This window comes from Leopardus geoffroyi, chromosome B1 (genome assembly GCF_018350155.1).
Source record: "Leopardus geoffroyi isolate Oge1 chromosome B1, O.geoffroyi_Oge1_pat1.0, whole genome shotgun sequence".
NCBI lineage: Eukaryota > Metazoa > Chordata > Mammalia > Carnivora > Felidae > Leopardus > Leopardus geoffroyi.
Window position 1 is genome coordinate 70240577 of NC_059327.1, and position 16561 is coordinate 70257137.

At 35.6% G+C, this 16561-nt stretch overlaps 1 protein-coding gene across 5 annotated transcripts in view; it reads right to left on the bottom strand.

Annotated features, from left to right (window-relative positions):
* GRIA2 (glutamate ionotropic receptor AMPA type subunit 2) overlaps positions 1-16561 on the bottom strand; it is a 159183-nt gene that overhangs the window by 40382 nt on the left and 102240 nt on the right. For all 5 annotated transcript variants that reach the window (XR_006709055.1, XM_045464672.1, XM_045464660.1 and 2 more), the window contains exon 6: positions 14749-14910. Coding sequence is in view for 4 of the 5 variants with exons in the window: in XM_045464672.1 (XP_045320628.1) it covers positions 14749-14910 (162 nt within the window). In the remaining variant the exon portion in view is untranslated. The remainder of the gene's footprint in view (positions 1-14748; positions 14911-16561) is intronic.

Consider the following 16561-nt stretch of genomic DNA (forward strand, 5'->3'; position numbering starts at 1 on the left):
TCTGATCAGCTATACAGATCTAAATAAAACCCATCACCATTTTCTCCAAAAATCTGCAACCTTTTTCTTCAAACTGTACATGTGAGGAATTAGCAAAATATAGTATGTAAGAGGTCCAACTAGATTTAGAATCCACCTAAATTTCTGACAGTAGAGGAAGTTTAATACTATACTTTCTGCCTTAAGAAAGTATTATGCAGCCATTAAAAAGTGACACTAATGAAGGTTATATAACAATATGAATGTCAATTATAAAATTAGTGAAAATATTACTACAACTAAATTTTTTAAAAACCCTTCATTGATAAATGAGAGTGATTAAAAAAATAGTAATATACCTTCAACAAATAAGGGAAAGAAAAATAAGCAAAATGATTATAATAATAGGAAACATATTATTGTATTTCTTTTCCAAGTGTTCTAGAATATTCATGGACTCTTTTAAGAAAACCTGTATTATATCAAAGGCACTGTTTTATATCATATCTACTTAAGCAAAGACCTGGAGAAATAAGATAACACACCAGAATTTATCTGGCGTACATATATGTTTGTTTCTATTCTCCTAGAGGAAAAAAAAAATGATTAATTTGCCTTCTTCTACATCAGTTAGTTCATTGACAGTGTGATTCTTAAAATAAAGTCTAGGTCACTGAATAGGAAACAGAGCTAAATTGAATAAATCGGATGTGTAAAAAAAGAAGTATTGCAACGTCTATTAAAAAGTTACGATAATAGTTAAAAGCCAATATCTTCTTTGAGTCAGCTTGCTCACATTACTATGAGAAATCTATAAAGTCATCTGCTAAATGCTTTAGAGGTCTATAGATGTTGGTGAACTACATTAAAAAATAATATTAGGTTGAATGAACTAAAAGCATTTAGGTCTGTGCAGCATGTTACAATTATGATTCAGAGCATGAGCATACTAAGAAGAGAAAATCCTTTCAACCTTTTTCAAATGTTCAAATTTAATCAAGTCTCCAGCCTATTATCATTCTTAATTAAAAGTCACAATCATAGAAACACAATTCTGGACCGAGAGAAAATAAACAGACACTGTCTCCAGAGTTCCTTTTTGTTTATGTGCCACATATGTGGCTCGTTTATTTTTCTAAACAAATATATTCATATTTTTGATTGGATTGTTAGATATTTCAGTTTTATTCTACCATTCACTAAACTAGGTGCAAATTGATTTGAAGGGAACATGATGCCAATGTAACTATCTCCTTCCTTGAAAACAAATGCATCATCTCTGCCCCGGTGTTTATGTTCTGTGAAATCCCTCAGCTGAGTTGGAAATTTATAATTCAGTGGGGGCCATTATGTTTTGCAGCACTCATATCACAATTGCATCATATCCACACTTTAAAGAAGAAATCTGGGAAACGTTTTTATGGTCCATTTTCCAAATGCACTTTTTATTCCATTTTAAATTAGATTTATTGAGACTTATTTTTCAAATATAAAATGAAATACACATTTTAAACATGTTTGTTATGCCCAATAGTCATCAGACATTATTCAATAATACATTACCATAATCACTGGGACCAGAAAAACGGTTTTCTGACAGTCGAAAAAGAGGGAATAAAAAGAAGTTCTATGTACATTTAGAATTCAGTGAACATACAAAAAGGATAAATAGGCTATAATATAACATTTTATGGGTCATTATTATGATAGCACCTCCTCCTAAACATGTTATCTGCACTGTGCTAAAACAAACAAAACAATTATTCCAAGAAAAAGTACTAGGCTTTAGGTAGAATGAAAGTGTTAGAAACCTTGCTATGAATGGTCATTTTTGAAATTTTCCTTGACATTTGAAATTGGATTGTATATAGTTTAGAAAGCATTGAATGGAACATCAGAAGACAGAGCCTAAGTCCTGATTTTATCATTTACTACTCAGTTGTCTTGGGCAAGTTAAGGAAAGTAAGAGGGTCCAAGGTTTCTTACCAATGAAATAAGGAAAGCAATGTCTCTCTTATGTCATAGTAGTATTGGAAAAGCTCATGAGGGAGAAAGAATTCATGTCGACCTAGTTCTCTACATGCCAAACCTGAGCTGAGTGGTTTCCTTGCAAGTCCTTTTTAAAAAGTCGATGCAACAAATATTTTTATTTCAGTTTTAGAGATGAAAATTTCAAGTTAACATGTTATATTTTTCCCAGGGTCACAAATAAGGCAGGTGGAGTTTGAATTCAGATCTCTGTGTTTCTGGAGCAATGACGGTGCTCAACCAGCCTGGTTTGGTGATAGTATCCCCATTTTAAGCAGAAAGTCTGCAATCCCAGGAAACTCCTCAGTACCAAGCACACTGGGACAGTGGGTCCCCTTGTTTGGCAAACACCACATCAAATGAGTAGAGTTACAGGAAATGAGAAGCCAGGTGAATTATAAAATGTGCTAAAAAATACAAGTTATTAATCACTGTGTTTGCTTTCTTTTTTCCTTGTATTACTATCTGTCTGGGTATAAAACTAGCTTGTTTTGATGTTTTGAAAACCACTATCCTCATCTACAAAAGAGTCTATGATTCAATAAGTTCAGAAAATTATTCTCACGTTGGCGTATTAAAAGCCCTGAGAAATCCTGCAGTGACAATCCCAGATTAGCTTTGTCTGAAGAACATTCATTGTCCAAACAAATTACCATTTAAAAAATTTCCTTAACACCAATTATTTTCCATAAAAATAATGTCTTGTGTAACATACGTTGGGCTGTTAAAAGTTTTATGGCCTGAAAAATTTTATATACTCATTTTTAAGTGGCATCCCTTATTTGATTAAAGTTATTATACACCAAATGATATTTCCCTAAAGAATTTTATAGTATACCTCTCAATTTCTTCATTTTACAAAGTTATCAAAATGGTCAAAAATGATGAGCTCTAAGAAAAATAAGTAAACCTATAAGAAAAACTTGAGAGAGTCTTTCTATTTGTTTGTTTATATATTCTGGGCAATGACCAAGAATCACCTAGAGCCATAAAAAAATGAACAGTATTAGGAGATATATTATAAACTTAAGTTTATTCATTTGCATCAATTTCAAATTTAATTGCACTCTGGACTTTTCCAGAGCTGTCTGTGATAAGGCTGTGTAAAACCTGTTGAACACGTGCCCTTTGAAACTTTACTGCATAAAGTTGTGATATCATCACAGAAACTCAGCATCAGTGAAGCAGCAGGAATGCTCATTTGAGAACGCAAAATGGTACAGCCACGTTGGGAGACAGTTTAGCAGTCTCTTACAAAACTAAACATACTCTTACCACATGATCCAGCTATTGCACTACTTGGTATTTACCCAAAGGAGCCTAAACCATATTTCTACTCAAAAACCAGCGCATAGATATTCACGGTAGCTTTATTCATAATTGCCAAAATTTGAAGCTACCAGGATATCCTTCGGTAAATGTTTGGATGAATAAATTGTGGTACGTGCAGACAATGGAATATTATCAGTGCTAAAAATGAGTGAGCTATCAAGCCATGAAAAGACATGGAAGAAACTTGGATGTGCATTACTAAGTGAAAAAAGCCAATCTAAAAAGGCAGTATACTGTATGAATTCAACTATATGACATTCTAGAAAAGGCAAAACTGTGGAGACAGTGAAAGATCAGTGTTTGCCAGGAGTGGGAGGAGAGATAAATAGAGCACAGAAGATTTTCAGAGCAGTGAAAATATTCACCATGAAACTATAATGATGGAAGCATGTTATTACACATTTGTGCCAACCCACAGAATGTACACACTAAGATGAACCATAATGTAAACTATGGACTATGGGCAACTATGATATATCAAAGCAGGGTCATCAATTCTAACAAATGAATCACTCTGGTGAGTGAAGTTGATATTGGATTTGGCTATGCAGGTCTGGGGCAGAGGTATATGGAAATTCTCAGCATTTTCTGCTCAATTTTAGTGTGAACCTTAAACTGCTCTAAAAAAGTTAAATCTTAATTACAAAATTTAAAAATAATCAACATCTTTAGTAAGCACACTGGCTGTATCACATTTCCGTGGGTGAAAAAGCCAACTCCATTGGTAAGAAGTCAAAATTAACATCCCTTATTATTCTTCCTGAATAATAAAAATAATTTTTAGTCCACCATGAAGAAAGATTTTTCATGTGAAAGGAATACATTAAAAAACTACATATTTTTTACCTAAATTATCCAGTTGGGCTACTGACTCTGACTGAAAGTCTTGCTTAACGACCAATACTTTTAATCTTCTAAAACTTTGCATTCACTTAAGAACCCAAATTTCCAGATAAAACTAATTAGGTTCATCAAGACAGAAAAAAAGCTGGTTTTGATTCACCCATCAGTTGGAAGAGACTTTCTAAGAGGCAGATCTCTTACTTTGTTGGTTGCATAAATTCCTCCCTGAGTCCCCCCACTTTCTAGGAAACTTCTAACAATGTGAAAGTTCCTTATCTTTTATAATCCAGTAAGAAGAAAACAGATATGTTCCAAGGTTATTTAGGATTTGATTTCAATTTCTGGAGTTCGGAGATGACTGCTTGCAAGTCACTACAATTTTTGAGAGACAAAGGAACCATTTGAGGTGTCACAGATTCAGCAAAAATTAGAACTGTTCATGTATGTTTTACTGAATGCCTAATCAGCATTTCACATAATCATGGCATTAGAGGAATCTGAGCTGAGATCACCTAAATTTATTCCCTTTATAGATGAAGGAATGTGGAAATGAGATGAACCCAGATATTGAGACTTATTATTATATAGTAGTAGTGCCTTTTTTGATCCTGTAATATACATTTACAAAGTAATATGATTTAATGCCATAATATACATTTGAATAGTGCAATGCATTATTTTTCAATCACTTTTTATAAAATATCCATATCAAAATTTTAATTTAAGGGCTTATTTCAGCCATATACACACTTTTTAAACCACAGACTATAAAGTGGTGCCTGGATGGTTCAGTCAGTTAAACCTCTGGCTCTTGTTTTGCCTCAGGCCATGATCTCATGGCTTCCTGAGTTCCAGATCCAAATCGGGTTCTGTGCTGATAGCACAGAGCCCGCTTAGGATTCTCTCTCTCTTTCTCCACTCCTCCCCCGCTCACACTGTCTCTGTCTCTCTCAAAAATTAAATAAAATTAATAAATTTTAAAAATCAATTAATCAATAGTGGTGAGAGTAGACATCCCTATTGTGTTCCTGATCTCAGCAAGCTCTCAGTTTTTCTCCATTGAGGATGATATTAACTGTAGGCTTTTCATATATGGCTTTTATGATGTTAAGGTATGTCCTTCTATCCCAAATTTATTGAGGGTTTTTATTAAAAAAGATGCTGTATTTTGTCAAATCCTTTTTCTGCATCTATTGACAGGATCATATCGTTCTTATCCCTTCTTCTATTAATGTGATGTATCACATTGATTGATTTGCAAATACTGAACCAGCCCTGCAGCCCAGGAATGAGTCCCACTTGATCATGGTGAATAATTCTTTTAATATACTGTTGAATTCAACTTGCTAGTATCTTGTTGAGAATTTTTGCATCCATGTTCATCAGTGATATTGGCCTGTAATTCTGCTTTTTAGTGGGGTCTCTGACTGGTTTGGGAATCAAGGTAATACCGGCTTCATAGAATGAGTCCAGAAGCTTTCCTTCCGTTTCTATTTTTTGGAACAGCTTGAGAAAGATTGGTATTAACTCTGCTTTAAATGTCTGGTAGAATTCTCCTGGGAGGCCATCTGGCCCAGGACTCTTATTTGTTGGGAGATTTTTGATAACTGACTCAATTTCTTTGCTGGTTATGGGTCTGTTCAAATTTTCTATTTCTTTCTGTTTGAGTTTTGGTAGTGTGTGGGTGTCTAGGAATTTGTCCATTTCTTCCAGGTTGTCCAGTTTGTTGTCATATAATTTTTCATAGTATTCTCTAATAATTGTTTGTATTTCTGTTGTGTGGGTTGTGATCTCTCCTCTTTCACTTATGATTTTATCTATTTGGGTTCTCTCTCTTTTCTTTTTGAGAAGTCTGGCTAGGGGGTTATCAATTTTGTTTATTTTTTCAGAAAAAACAGCTTTAAGATTCATTGCTCTGTTCAACTTTTTTTTTTTTTTTGGATTCTATATTGTTTATTTCTGCCCTAGTTTTTATTAATTCTCTTCTGCTGGCTTTGGGGAGGTCCTAGCTTCAGCAATCAGACAACAAAATGAAATAAAAGGCATCCAAATTGGCAAAGAAGTCAAACTTTCACTTTTCATAGATGACATGATAATCTACATGGAGAACCCAAAAGACCACCAAAAAGCTGCTAGAAATGGCACATGAATTCAGCAAAGTCACAGGACGTAAAATCAATATACAGAAATGGGTTGCATTTCTATATACCAATAATGAAGCAACAGAAAGAAAAATCAAGAAATCGATCCTATTTACAATTGCACCGGGAACTATAAAATACTTAGGAATAAACCTAACCAAAGATGTAAAAGAACTGTATGCTGAAAAGTATAGAAAACTTATGAAAGAAATTGGAGAAGACACAAAGAAATTGAAAAACATTCCATGCTCATGGATTGGAAGAAGAGATATTGTTAAAATGTCAATACTACCCAAAGCAATCTACACATTCAATGCAATCTCAATCAAAATTGCAAAGGCGGTCTTCTCAAAGTTAGAACAAACAATCCTAAAATTTGTATGGAACCACAAAAGACCCTAAATAGCCAAAGTAATGTTGAATAAGGAAACCAAGGTGGGACACAGCACAGTCCCAGACTTTAGCCTCTACTACAAAGCTGTAATGATCAAGACAGTATAGTATTGGCAAAAAACAGACACAGAGACCAATGGAATAGAATAGAGAACACAGAATTGGACCCAGACATGTATGGCCAACTAATCTTTGACAAAGCCCGAAAGCATTCTATGGAAAAAAACAAAACAGCAAAAACAAAAACAAACAAACAAAAAAACAGTCTCTGGATAGCAACATGCAGAAGAATAAAACTGGACAACTTTCTTACACAACACCCAAAAATAAACTCAAAATGGGTGAAAGACCTAAATGTGAGAAAGGAAACCATCAAAACCTTGGGGAGAAAACAGCCAACAACCTCTTTGACCTCAGCCGCAGCAATTTCTTGCTTGACACATCTCTGAAAGCAGGAGAAATAAAAGCAAAAATGAACTATTGGGACCTCATCAAGATAAAAAGCTTCTGCACTGCAAAGAAAACAGAACTAAAAGGTAAACGACAGAATGTGAGAAGATATTTGCAAATGACATATCAGATAAAGGGTTAGTATCCAAAATCTATAAAGAACTTACCACACTCAACACCTGAAAAACAAATAATCCAGTGAAGAAATGGGCAGAAGACATGAATAGATACTTTTCCAAAGATGACAACTCAAATGGCTAACTGAACATGGCTAACATGAAAAAATGCTCATCATCACTCCTCATTAGGGAAATACAAATCAAAACCACACTGAGATACCACCTCACACTGGTCAGAGTGGCTAAAATTAAGAACTCAGGAAATGACAGATGCTGGAGAGGACGTGGCGAAATGGGAACCCTCTTGCACTGTTGGTGGAAATGCAAACTGGTGCAGCCCCCCTGGAAAAGTGTGGAGGTTCCTTAAAAAATTAAAAATAGAACTACCCTATGACCCAGCAATAGCACTACTAGGAATTTATCCAAAGGATATAGGAGTGCTGATTCATAGGGGCACATGTACCCCAATGTTTATAGCAGTGCTTTCAACAATAGCCAAATTATGGAAAGAGCCCAAATGTCCATCATCTGATGAATGGATAAAGAAGATGTGAGATATATACATATATACACACACACACACACACACACACACACACACACACACACAATGGAATACTACTTGGAAATGAGAAAGAATGAAATCCTGCCACTTGCAACAACGTGGTTGGAACTGGAGGGTATTATGGTAAGTGAAATAAGTCAGTCAGAGAAAGACAGATATCATATGTTTTCACTCATATGTGGAACTTGAGAAACTTTTTTTAAATATAATTTATTGTCAAATTGGCTTACATACAACATCCACTACTCATCCCAAGTGCCCTCCTTAATGCCCATCACCCATTTCCCCTCTCCCCCACCCCCACATCCACCCTCAGTTTGTTCTCTGTATTTAAGAGTCTCTTGTGTTTGCCTCCCTCCCTCTCTAATTGTAACTATATTTCCCCTCTTCCCTTCCCCCATGGTCTTCTGTTAAGTTTCTCAAGATCCACATATGAGTGAAAACATATATCTGTCCTCTGACTGACTTATTTCACTCAGCATAATACCTTCCAGTTTCATCCAGATTGCTGCAAATGGCATGATTTCATTCTTTCTCTTTGCCAATTGCATACATTCCATTGTGTGTGTGTGTGTGTGTGTGTGTGTGTGTGTGTGTGTGTATCACATCTTCTTTATCCATTCATCAGTTGATGGACATTTAGGCTCTTTCCATAATTTGGCTATTGTTGAAAGCACTGCTGTAAACGTTAACAGAATACCATGGGGGAAGAGAAGGGGAAAAAATAGTTTCAAACAGAGAGGGAGGCAAACCAAAAGAGACTCCTAAATACAGAGAACAAACTGAGGGTCCATGGGAGGACGGTGGAGAGGGGAAAATGGGTGATGGGCATTGAGGAGGTACTTGCTGGGATGAGCACTGGGTGTTGTTATGTAAGTGATGAATCACGGGAATCCACCCCCAAAACCAAGAGCACAGTGTATACACTGTATGTTAGCTAACTTGACAATAAATTATATTAAAAATAAGTAACTAAAATAAAATAAAAAGACAAAAAAATCAGTCAATCAATTAAACCTACAATATAAGGAACTAAACATGTCAAACCTCTAGGATGTTGTGTGGCAAAATAATAGTACGAGTAGGGGACACCGACGTGTTAGCAGTGGTTTTGGTCAGTTAAAATGTTCAAGAAGCAGAATTAATTCTATTAAGTCACCAGGGTACTATATAATGCACGGTGCTAATTACAAAACTGAAAAAGATGATGCTATTTTCAGACAGGCCTAATAACTCTCTTAGGACAGCAATTAAACAAGTTTGGGTCTGTGCTTTCAGTCGTTTCCTGAGTAAAATGAGATTCTGGTGGGAAAGTCATTATTTAAAATGCCACAAAAATGTCAGTCATGTATTATTGTTGAATTCCTTAACATCAGCAGAACATTACGGACACAAAAATTGAACTAAGGTTCAAATTGTCGATGTGACAAGATAGAATGGGTAGTTGTAATCTGGCAAGTTGTTGAAGACACTGAAAATACTGAAAACCTATCTAAAAATAGAAGTATTTATAAATTATTTTTGAGATAGTGGCAAATCATCTTCATTATCTGCCTCTTCTGGAACGTTTTTTATGGAAAGCAAAATGCTCACTTGAATTGTCCCATTTAAATCGAGAAGCTTCATGTCTGATGACTACAGTCATTCTACATTTCACCAATAAAGTAACATTACTTTTCTGCCAGGGCTGAATAAGGGACATAACAAATGCCAGAGCAGAAATTTTAACCAAATTTCATAACAATGATAACTACTTTTTTCCTTTCTTAATGATTTGTTATTTTCAGAATTTATATTTTTAATTTCATTAGTCTTCATTTCAATAAATATCTATGTGTCTACTGTGTGCAAACCACTGTATGAGATTTGGGGCCAGTAAGATACAAAAGATGCACACTGCCTTTCAGAGTCTTGTTTTTAACCCACAAATATCTCTCAACTGAATTTATATTCCTACATAATAGAAGAATCATCTCAAGTCTTGCAATAATCGTTTATTTTGCAAATAAGAAGATCTGAAAGAATTGCCAATTGTAAGAAGTCCATTGATTTCCCTCCATCTTTATGCTATGACCACATTTCAGAATTCCCTGGATTGTTTGTGATATCTTCCTAAAAGCTTACCGGACCATCACATACACAGGCTACAACCTGTTGTCACCCAGGTAGTGTAGTCAGTAATCTTCTTGTATCAAAACATGATATTCATTCTCCTCTGGTTGTTCCCTATTGCTCTCTGAATAGGATAAAAAATTCCTTCGTAAATCTACAAGGCACACAAAATCTGAATCATACATATTTCTCTTTTATTTTTTAAGTTTATTTATTTATTTTGAGAAAGAGAGAAAGTATGAGTGGGGGAGGGGCAGAGAGAGGGAGAGAAAGAGAGAGAGAGAGAGAGAGAGAGAATTCCAAGAAGGCTCTGCACTGTCAGCACAGACCCTAATATAGGGCTTGAACCCACGAACTGTGAGATCATGACATGAGCTGAAGTAGGACGCTCAACCGACTGAGACACTCAGGCACCCCTGGCTAACACGTATTTCTAAAGAAGTATTTGTCTGAATTCCCTCAAAACACCTCTGTCCAAACTCTGGCCTTATGGAAATATTTACATTTTCTGTGCCCCGGAACCTTACATATCCTATTTCTCTATGGGGAGCCACTGTCCTTTCTCTCTTAATCCCTACCATCCTTTCAAGTTTTGAATTCACTACTGCTTCCTCAAAAAAGCCTTTTCTTACTTCAGACCTTGGAGTAGACCAGCTTATTATGGGTACTACTACAGTATCTTTGATTTCCTCTAAAGCCTTTATTAAATAGCAGCTATGTGCCAGGCCTCATTCTAGGAGCTTGGAATATATCAGTAAACAAACAACAAAGAAATCCCTGCCCCCGTGGCACTTACTTTCAAGTTGGAGTAGACAGACAATGAACAATGTAATGAATATATTAATTATGAAAGCAGTATACTAGAAGGTAATCATGACAAAAACTAGAGCAGGGAAAGCTAGCAATGGACATACCCTGATGGATGGAGAGATTGCAATTTTACTCATTTATTTCTTACATGTTTATTTATTTATTTTTGAGAGAGAGAGGGAGATGAGCAGGGGAGGGGCAGAGAGAGAGAATCCCAAGCAGTTTCCATGCTCAACAGGGAGCGTGATGTGGTGCTCTATCTTATGACTGTGAGATCATGACCTGAGCTGAAATTAAGAGTATGATGCTTAACTGACTGAGCCACCCAGGTGCCCCAAGACTGCAATTTTAAAGAAAAAACCTGCCACTTCCTTCCTTGAGAAGATAGCATTTGAACAAAGATCTGAAGAGTGACGTAGGCTTAGCCATGCAGATATTTAGGGGAGAACAGTCCAGAAGAGGAAATAGCCAGCACAAAGACCCTAAGTGCCTTCCGCGCTTAAGAAACACCAAAAAGGCTAATGTAGCTGAGGCTGCATGAGCAAGGGGGAGAATGCCAAGAGATGAGTCACTTGTGACTGGGAGACAGAGTATTTAGGGCCTCAAAGAGATAACTTTGGCTTTTACCCCATGTGAAACAGAGGGCTATTGGAGGGCTTAAAGCAGCACAGTGACATAATGTTAATTTATGTTTTAAAAGGACCACAAACATGAAAGATAAGGGCAAATGTGGAATCAGGGAAACCAGTCTAGGAGACCATTGCAATAATCCTCGTAGAGAGACGATGGTGATTGATTTAGGGTGGTTGCAGAAGAGGGGTTAAGAAGTACAACAGAGCCTATAGGATTTCCTGAACGATTGGATGTGGACTGCAGGGAAAAGAGAGGAGTCAAGGCCATTTCCAAGTTCTTGGTCAAGTAACAACTGAAAACATTGAGTTGTCATCACATGAGGTAGAAAGATTGTTGAAGGAAGTTTGCAGGTGCTGAAGAGGGAGCAGCAGTGGGAAATCAAAAGTTTAGTTTAGAATATATTGACTTTGGGATGTCATTAAGACAATTTCCATCCTTGCTAAAAGGCAATTGCTAGTTTCTAGTCTGAAGACTATAAATCCCCGAAGACTAGAACTTTGTCATTTCTCTGACACCTAGAACAGTGTCAGTCTGCAGAGTAAAAACTCAATAAATAAGTATTGAGTGGATAAACGAATTGATAAATGAATAAATGAATGAATGAGTGTTGCCTGAAATTAGTGAATTGGTGAGCCAGATTTAAAATCTCAGTGCCATGACTCTAGAGTTATTTTTTGTACAGAATATAAGAATGAAGAAATTTAACATTTGTAATTTATATTTCATAGTTATTGACATGTGTTGATATTGAAACATTTATATTTTACTTTTATTCATCAAATAAGAATGATTTTAATTAAGAAACTATGGAAGTTTCATTAACTTTTGGAGACGACTAAGGCTTTAAAACAATGATTTACTTAATACTCTTATAATTTGCAATTTTATTTCCAAAGCCTAGCCATAGTGAGAATTTTATGTAATGAATTGCATTTTTGCAGATTTTTATGCCTATAATTTAAATTTTTATTGTAGTATTAATAAAATGTGATTTAAATGATCAGGCAATGTACCTGGTACAATGACCCAAAGACAACATAAAAATAAATAATCTCATTGGGAAATATTTTTACTCTCCTTCTTTAAACAGATCATATATTGAAAATATGCTACTTGTTTGTATTAGAAAATGCTATATCATGCCCTATATGGCCTTTCTTCCTTTCTTCTGCCCATGGAAGCAGAAAAAATCTTGAAAGCCCTGTTTTCTAATCCCTACCTTTTACGTCTGTTGACAGTTGAAGAGGCTTATCTCTTGACAACTCCCACAATATGTCCCTCTCCCACCCAATCCAAATATCTTAAATTCCTACAGTGGAAAAACAAACAAACAAACAAACAAACAAACAAACAAACAAGTACAGTTTCCTGACTCAGTCATGCCCTTGGGTCACTTCTGAGTCTGTGTACAGGCTCCTTCACACAGGCACACCCTTTTCTCCAGGCACATCCCTGCTCAGATGCCCCATCTTCGGAGAGCCCTCCTTAACATCCCTTCCCCCATATTGCCCTAATCGTATGCAGGGAGATGGCATATTTTATATGCATCATCCCTTATCGTATTTGCTTATTGACATGTTAGTCTCCTCCATTAGATTACAGATTATCAAAGAGCTTTTTTTTTTTTTCTTTAATTCAGTCCCTGGTGCTTTAGTAAATGAGCAATATGTCTGTGTTGAGATGAACTCCTATCCAAAGCCATTTGGTTGCACAGACTAATTTTTATCAAGCTTCAAAGGCTGTAAAAAATGTGTCTCCTGTGGAAGCCTTTGTTTCTAAAGCTGTGCTGTCTTTGTAAATGGTGTTGAATCTTTAACTGGGGTCAAACACTGAATCAGAACCTACGTTTTTTTAAACTTATAACCCTATGTATGCTGTTTGCACACCGAAGGGCCATCACAGTCTCTCTGAAACTTGGCAGAAGCAGCTGAAAGAAAGGCACTACAGGGGGAAATGCTACAGCAGGAAGGGAGCAAGCTTCCAACAGAGCAAAATCTGGAGCTAGAATCTGGCAAGATTGTTAATAGAATGCATTGCCAAAGATGTCTCATACCCCAAGTTTGCCTTGTATTTTGATGCATGACCCATGAACTTCCATAATGATACAACTTCCTTGGGACAATAATCATCTCATTTTGCTCTCATCCTCCTCACAACAGGCAGCAGTGGAGGAACATGATGACTACCAGAGTATTCAAAAGGAGCATGTTAGTTCTATTTGGAGATGAATGCCACATGCAATGTTCATCTGACAGCTAAAAAGGCACCATCTTGGAATGGGTAGAAACCTGCAATTCCACAGAACAAGGGTCAGCAGTCAGACTTACTGAGCACAGGTGTAGATGTACCCTGACATCAACGAAAAGACTAGGTGTCCATTTTCCTTCTCATCAGCCTTGCTACATGACGGCACTCCCACAAGCCCACAATATTGTTATAAGCAGTGTGAATGTGGAGTATGAGTCAAAGTCACTAAACAAGAAGCCACACAGTTTTGAGAAAAAAAAAATGAACTCTGGGTTATTCTTTAACATTCTATGAGATGCTGTCTGGAATTTAACTTAAAATTAACAGGATCCATTTATATACCCCAAAGTAGAGAACTTCAATCCTTACGTAGGACCAGTCTCACAGCCAGACCCAAATTTAAAGCCAAACATCCATATCTATTTTTTTTTTTTCCATTATGTGCAGAAAACAAGAAGACCTCTCTCTGATGTATAAACATAACTGTGAGAGCAAATGAAATAATACTGTCCCTGACTGGTCGATACACAATCTGCTTAATAATATACAAACAAGCAAACAAAATCATTATGCCTTTGAAATACTTTGCATTATGTTCTGAAGCTCTTAATTTTCAAAAATCTAGTTGCATAAAGAATGTGATCATCTCATTCCACTTACTCTTTCTTTGATCCACTCTTGTCTCTGCTCTCAATAAGATGACCAAAAAAGAAAAAGAAAACAACAACAAACAAACCTTCCTATCAACAGCAGAGACATTTAATATTTGGAGGTAAATATATGTATGCAGGTGGACACATAATAAAATACACTGAATAAACAAGTAAAGTCTCCATGGGGAGAATAAAAGATGAATCTGGGTAGTGCTCCCAACAGAACAGTGCACTGCATTTAGAATTCAAAGATTCTCTGTTTGGTTGCATGAAGCATTGCATTTTTTATAAGTACTAGAACAAACAGATTTTTATCTTCCTAGAGTGTTGCAGAGAACAGGCTACTTGCTAGCAGTTAGATATAGACAGACACAGATACAGATACAGATATATAAATACATAGACACAGAGGTAGATGTACATATTGGTAGGTAGATACATACCTTAATTGTAGTCGTGTGTGCTCCAGGGTATTCTTTTTCTTCCAGCGTTGACCATCTTTCTATAAATTTAGATACCAGGGAATCATCATAGTCCACTATCTGAAATCCAGAGACGTTTGCACCTCCAAACTGAATTTTTAATAGGTCTCCATCAGTAAAGCCCTAGACATAGAACACATGTCAGGCTTTCCATTAGGAATCAAAGAGAACATTTACAAAATAACCTATACATTGAGGTTTTACAAATGTCAAAGAGTACACGAGATCAAAAGCTTATAGGAAATGTTTCATGCATCTATCAGCCTGTACTCGGCACCAATACCTACTATCATCTTGTAATCACAGTAGGTCCTTAATCAATGAATGTTTATTGGTTGTACTCACATAAAAGTTCCCCATTTTATTGAGAAATCTTCCATGGATAAGGACGGGTTTTATTTATTGATTCTACAACAGAGCACTACCACATGGTTACAGATACTTAATAACATAAAGCTAGTTCTCTGGGAGCTACACCATTGTGAGCAAGTTATTCTTATTAAAATTGTTCATTCTCTCAGGTGATAAGACACCTTTAAAATAAGAATGGAAGGTACTAAATGACTAGTCATTATTTGAGAACAGTCAAACAATTTCATATTAAGTATGGAACTTAATTTTTTATAAGATGTATTAAATTTTAAAAATCAATCTCTTGCATTATTAGAATGAATTCAATCATTACTAAAACTATTATTATGTGGTACTTCCATTGATTTCAAATTTTGTGCTGTCATAAATTCTATCTCAATTTGAGAGTATTCTCTCAAAGATGAAATCACAAGGTGAAATCACAATTTTAAATCACAATTAACTTTTTCACCTCATACATTTACTCCTTATTATTGTGCATAAGGATTGAAATTATCCCTGAATCCAAAATATAGGAAAATCTTGCCTTTGTTATTGATATTAAGAAAGTATATTTTAATATATTTGTGTAAAGAAGGATAATTACTTTGTTATTGGTTCATAATTTTGTTTTTTCTTTTTATCAAAATAATTCAAACAGTGCAAAAAAATATATAACAAAAGTTGCTGATTCTCTGCTCTGCCCAACCCTGTTTCAATTAAGCTGCTTCAAAACAATCAATTTCAATAATTTTTGTTTTTCATATATTTATCTCCATATTTCTGCATGACACATATGCTCTCTTTTTTTTTCTTTAATTATAATTTTTTTTTTTTTATGAGAGAGAGATAGAAACAGAGCATGAGGAGGGGCAGGAAGAGAGGGAGACCAAATCTGAAGCAGGCTCCAGGCTCTGAGCTGTCAGCACAGAGCCCGATGCAGGGCTCAAGCCCACAAACCATGAGATTGTGACCTGAGCCAAAGTCGGAGGCTTGACTGACTGAGCCACCCAGGCGTCCCCACATATGCTTTCTTAATTTATCCATTTTAGATATTTTTTATTGAGTTTTTGCTTATGTCAGATGAGTATGCAATTCATTCACATTTACCTCCTCATCCATTTCACGTTCATGCTTTTCATATTTGCAATTCTGTTATTCAGAGCAAAGCCAGATAATGTGCTGAGGCTGCATTTTCCTTCATGAAAGGTATTTCATTCTCACCTTAATAATTGCTTCAGTTTTTCACTACTACAGTTTTCACTACTTACTATAGTTTTCTATATACCTATCTTTAGTTTTTTCCAGTTGCTCCATGGGAACTTTTCATGTTTATACGAGTAAATCTTTCCTTTTCTAAATAACATAGTCAAACATATCAAGTAATCTGCTTCTCTCTTTTTTTTTTTTCTGAATATTTAAT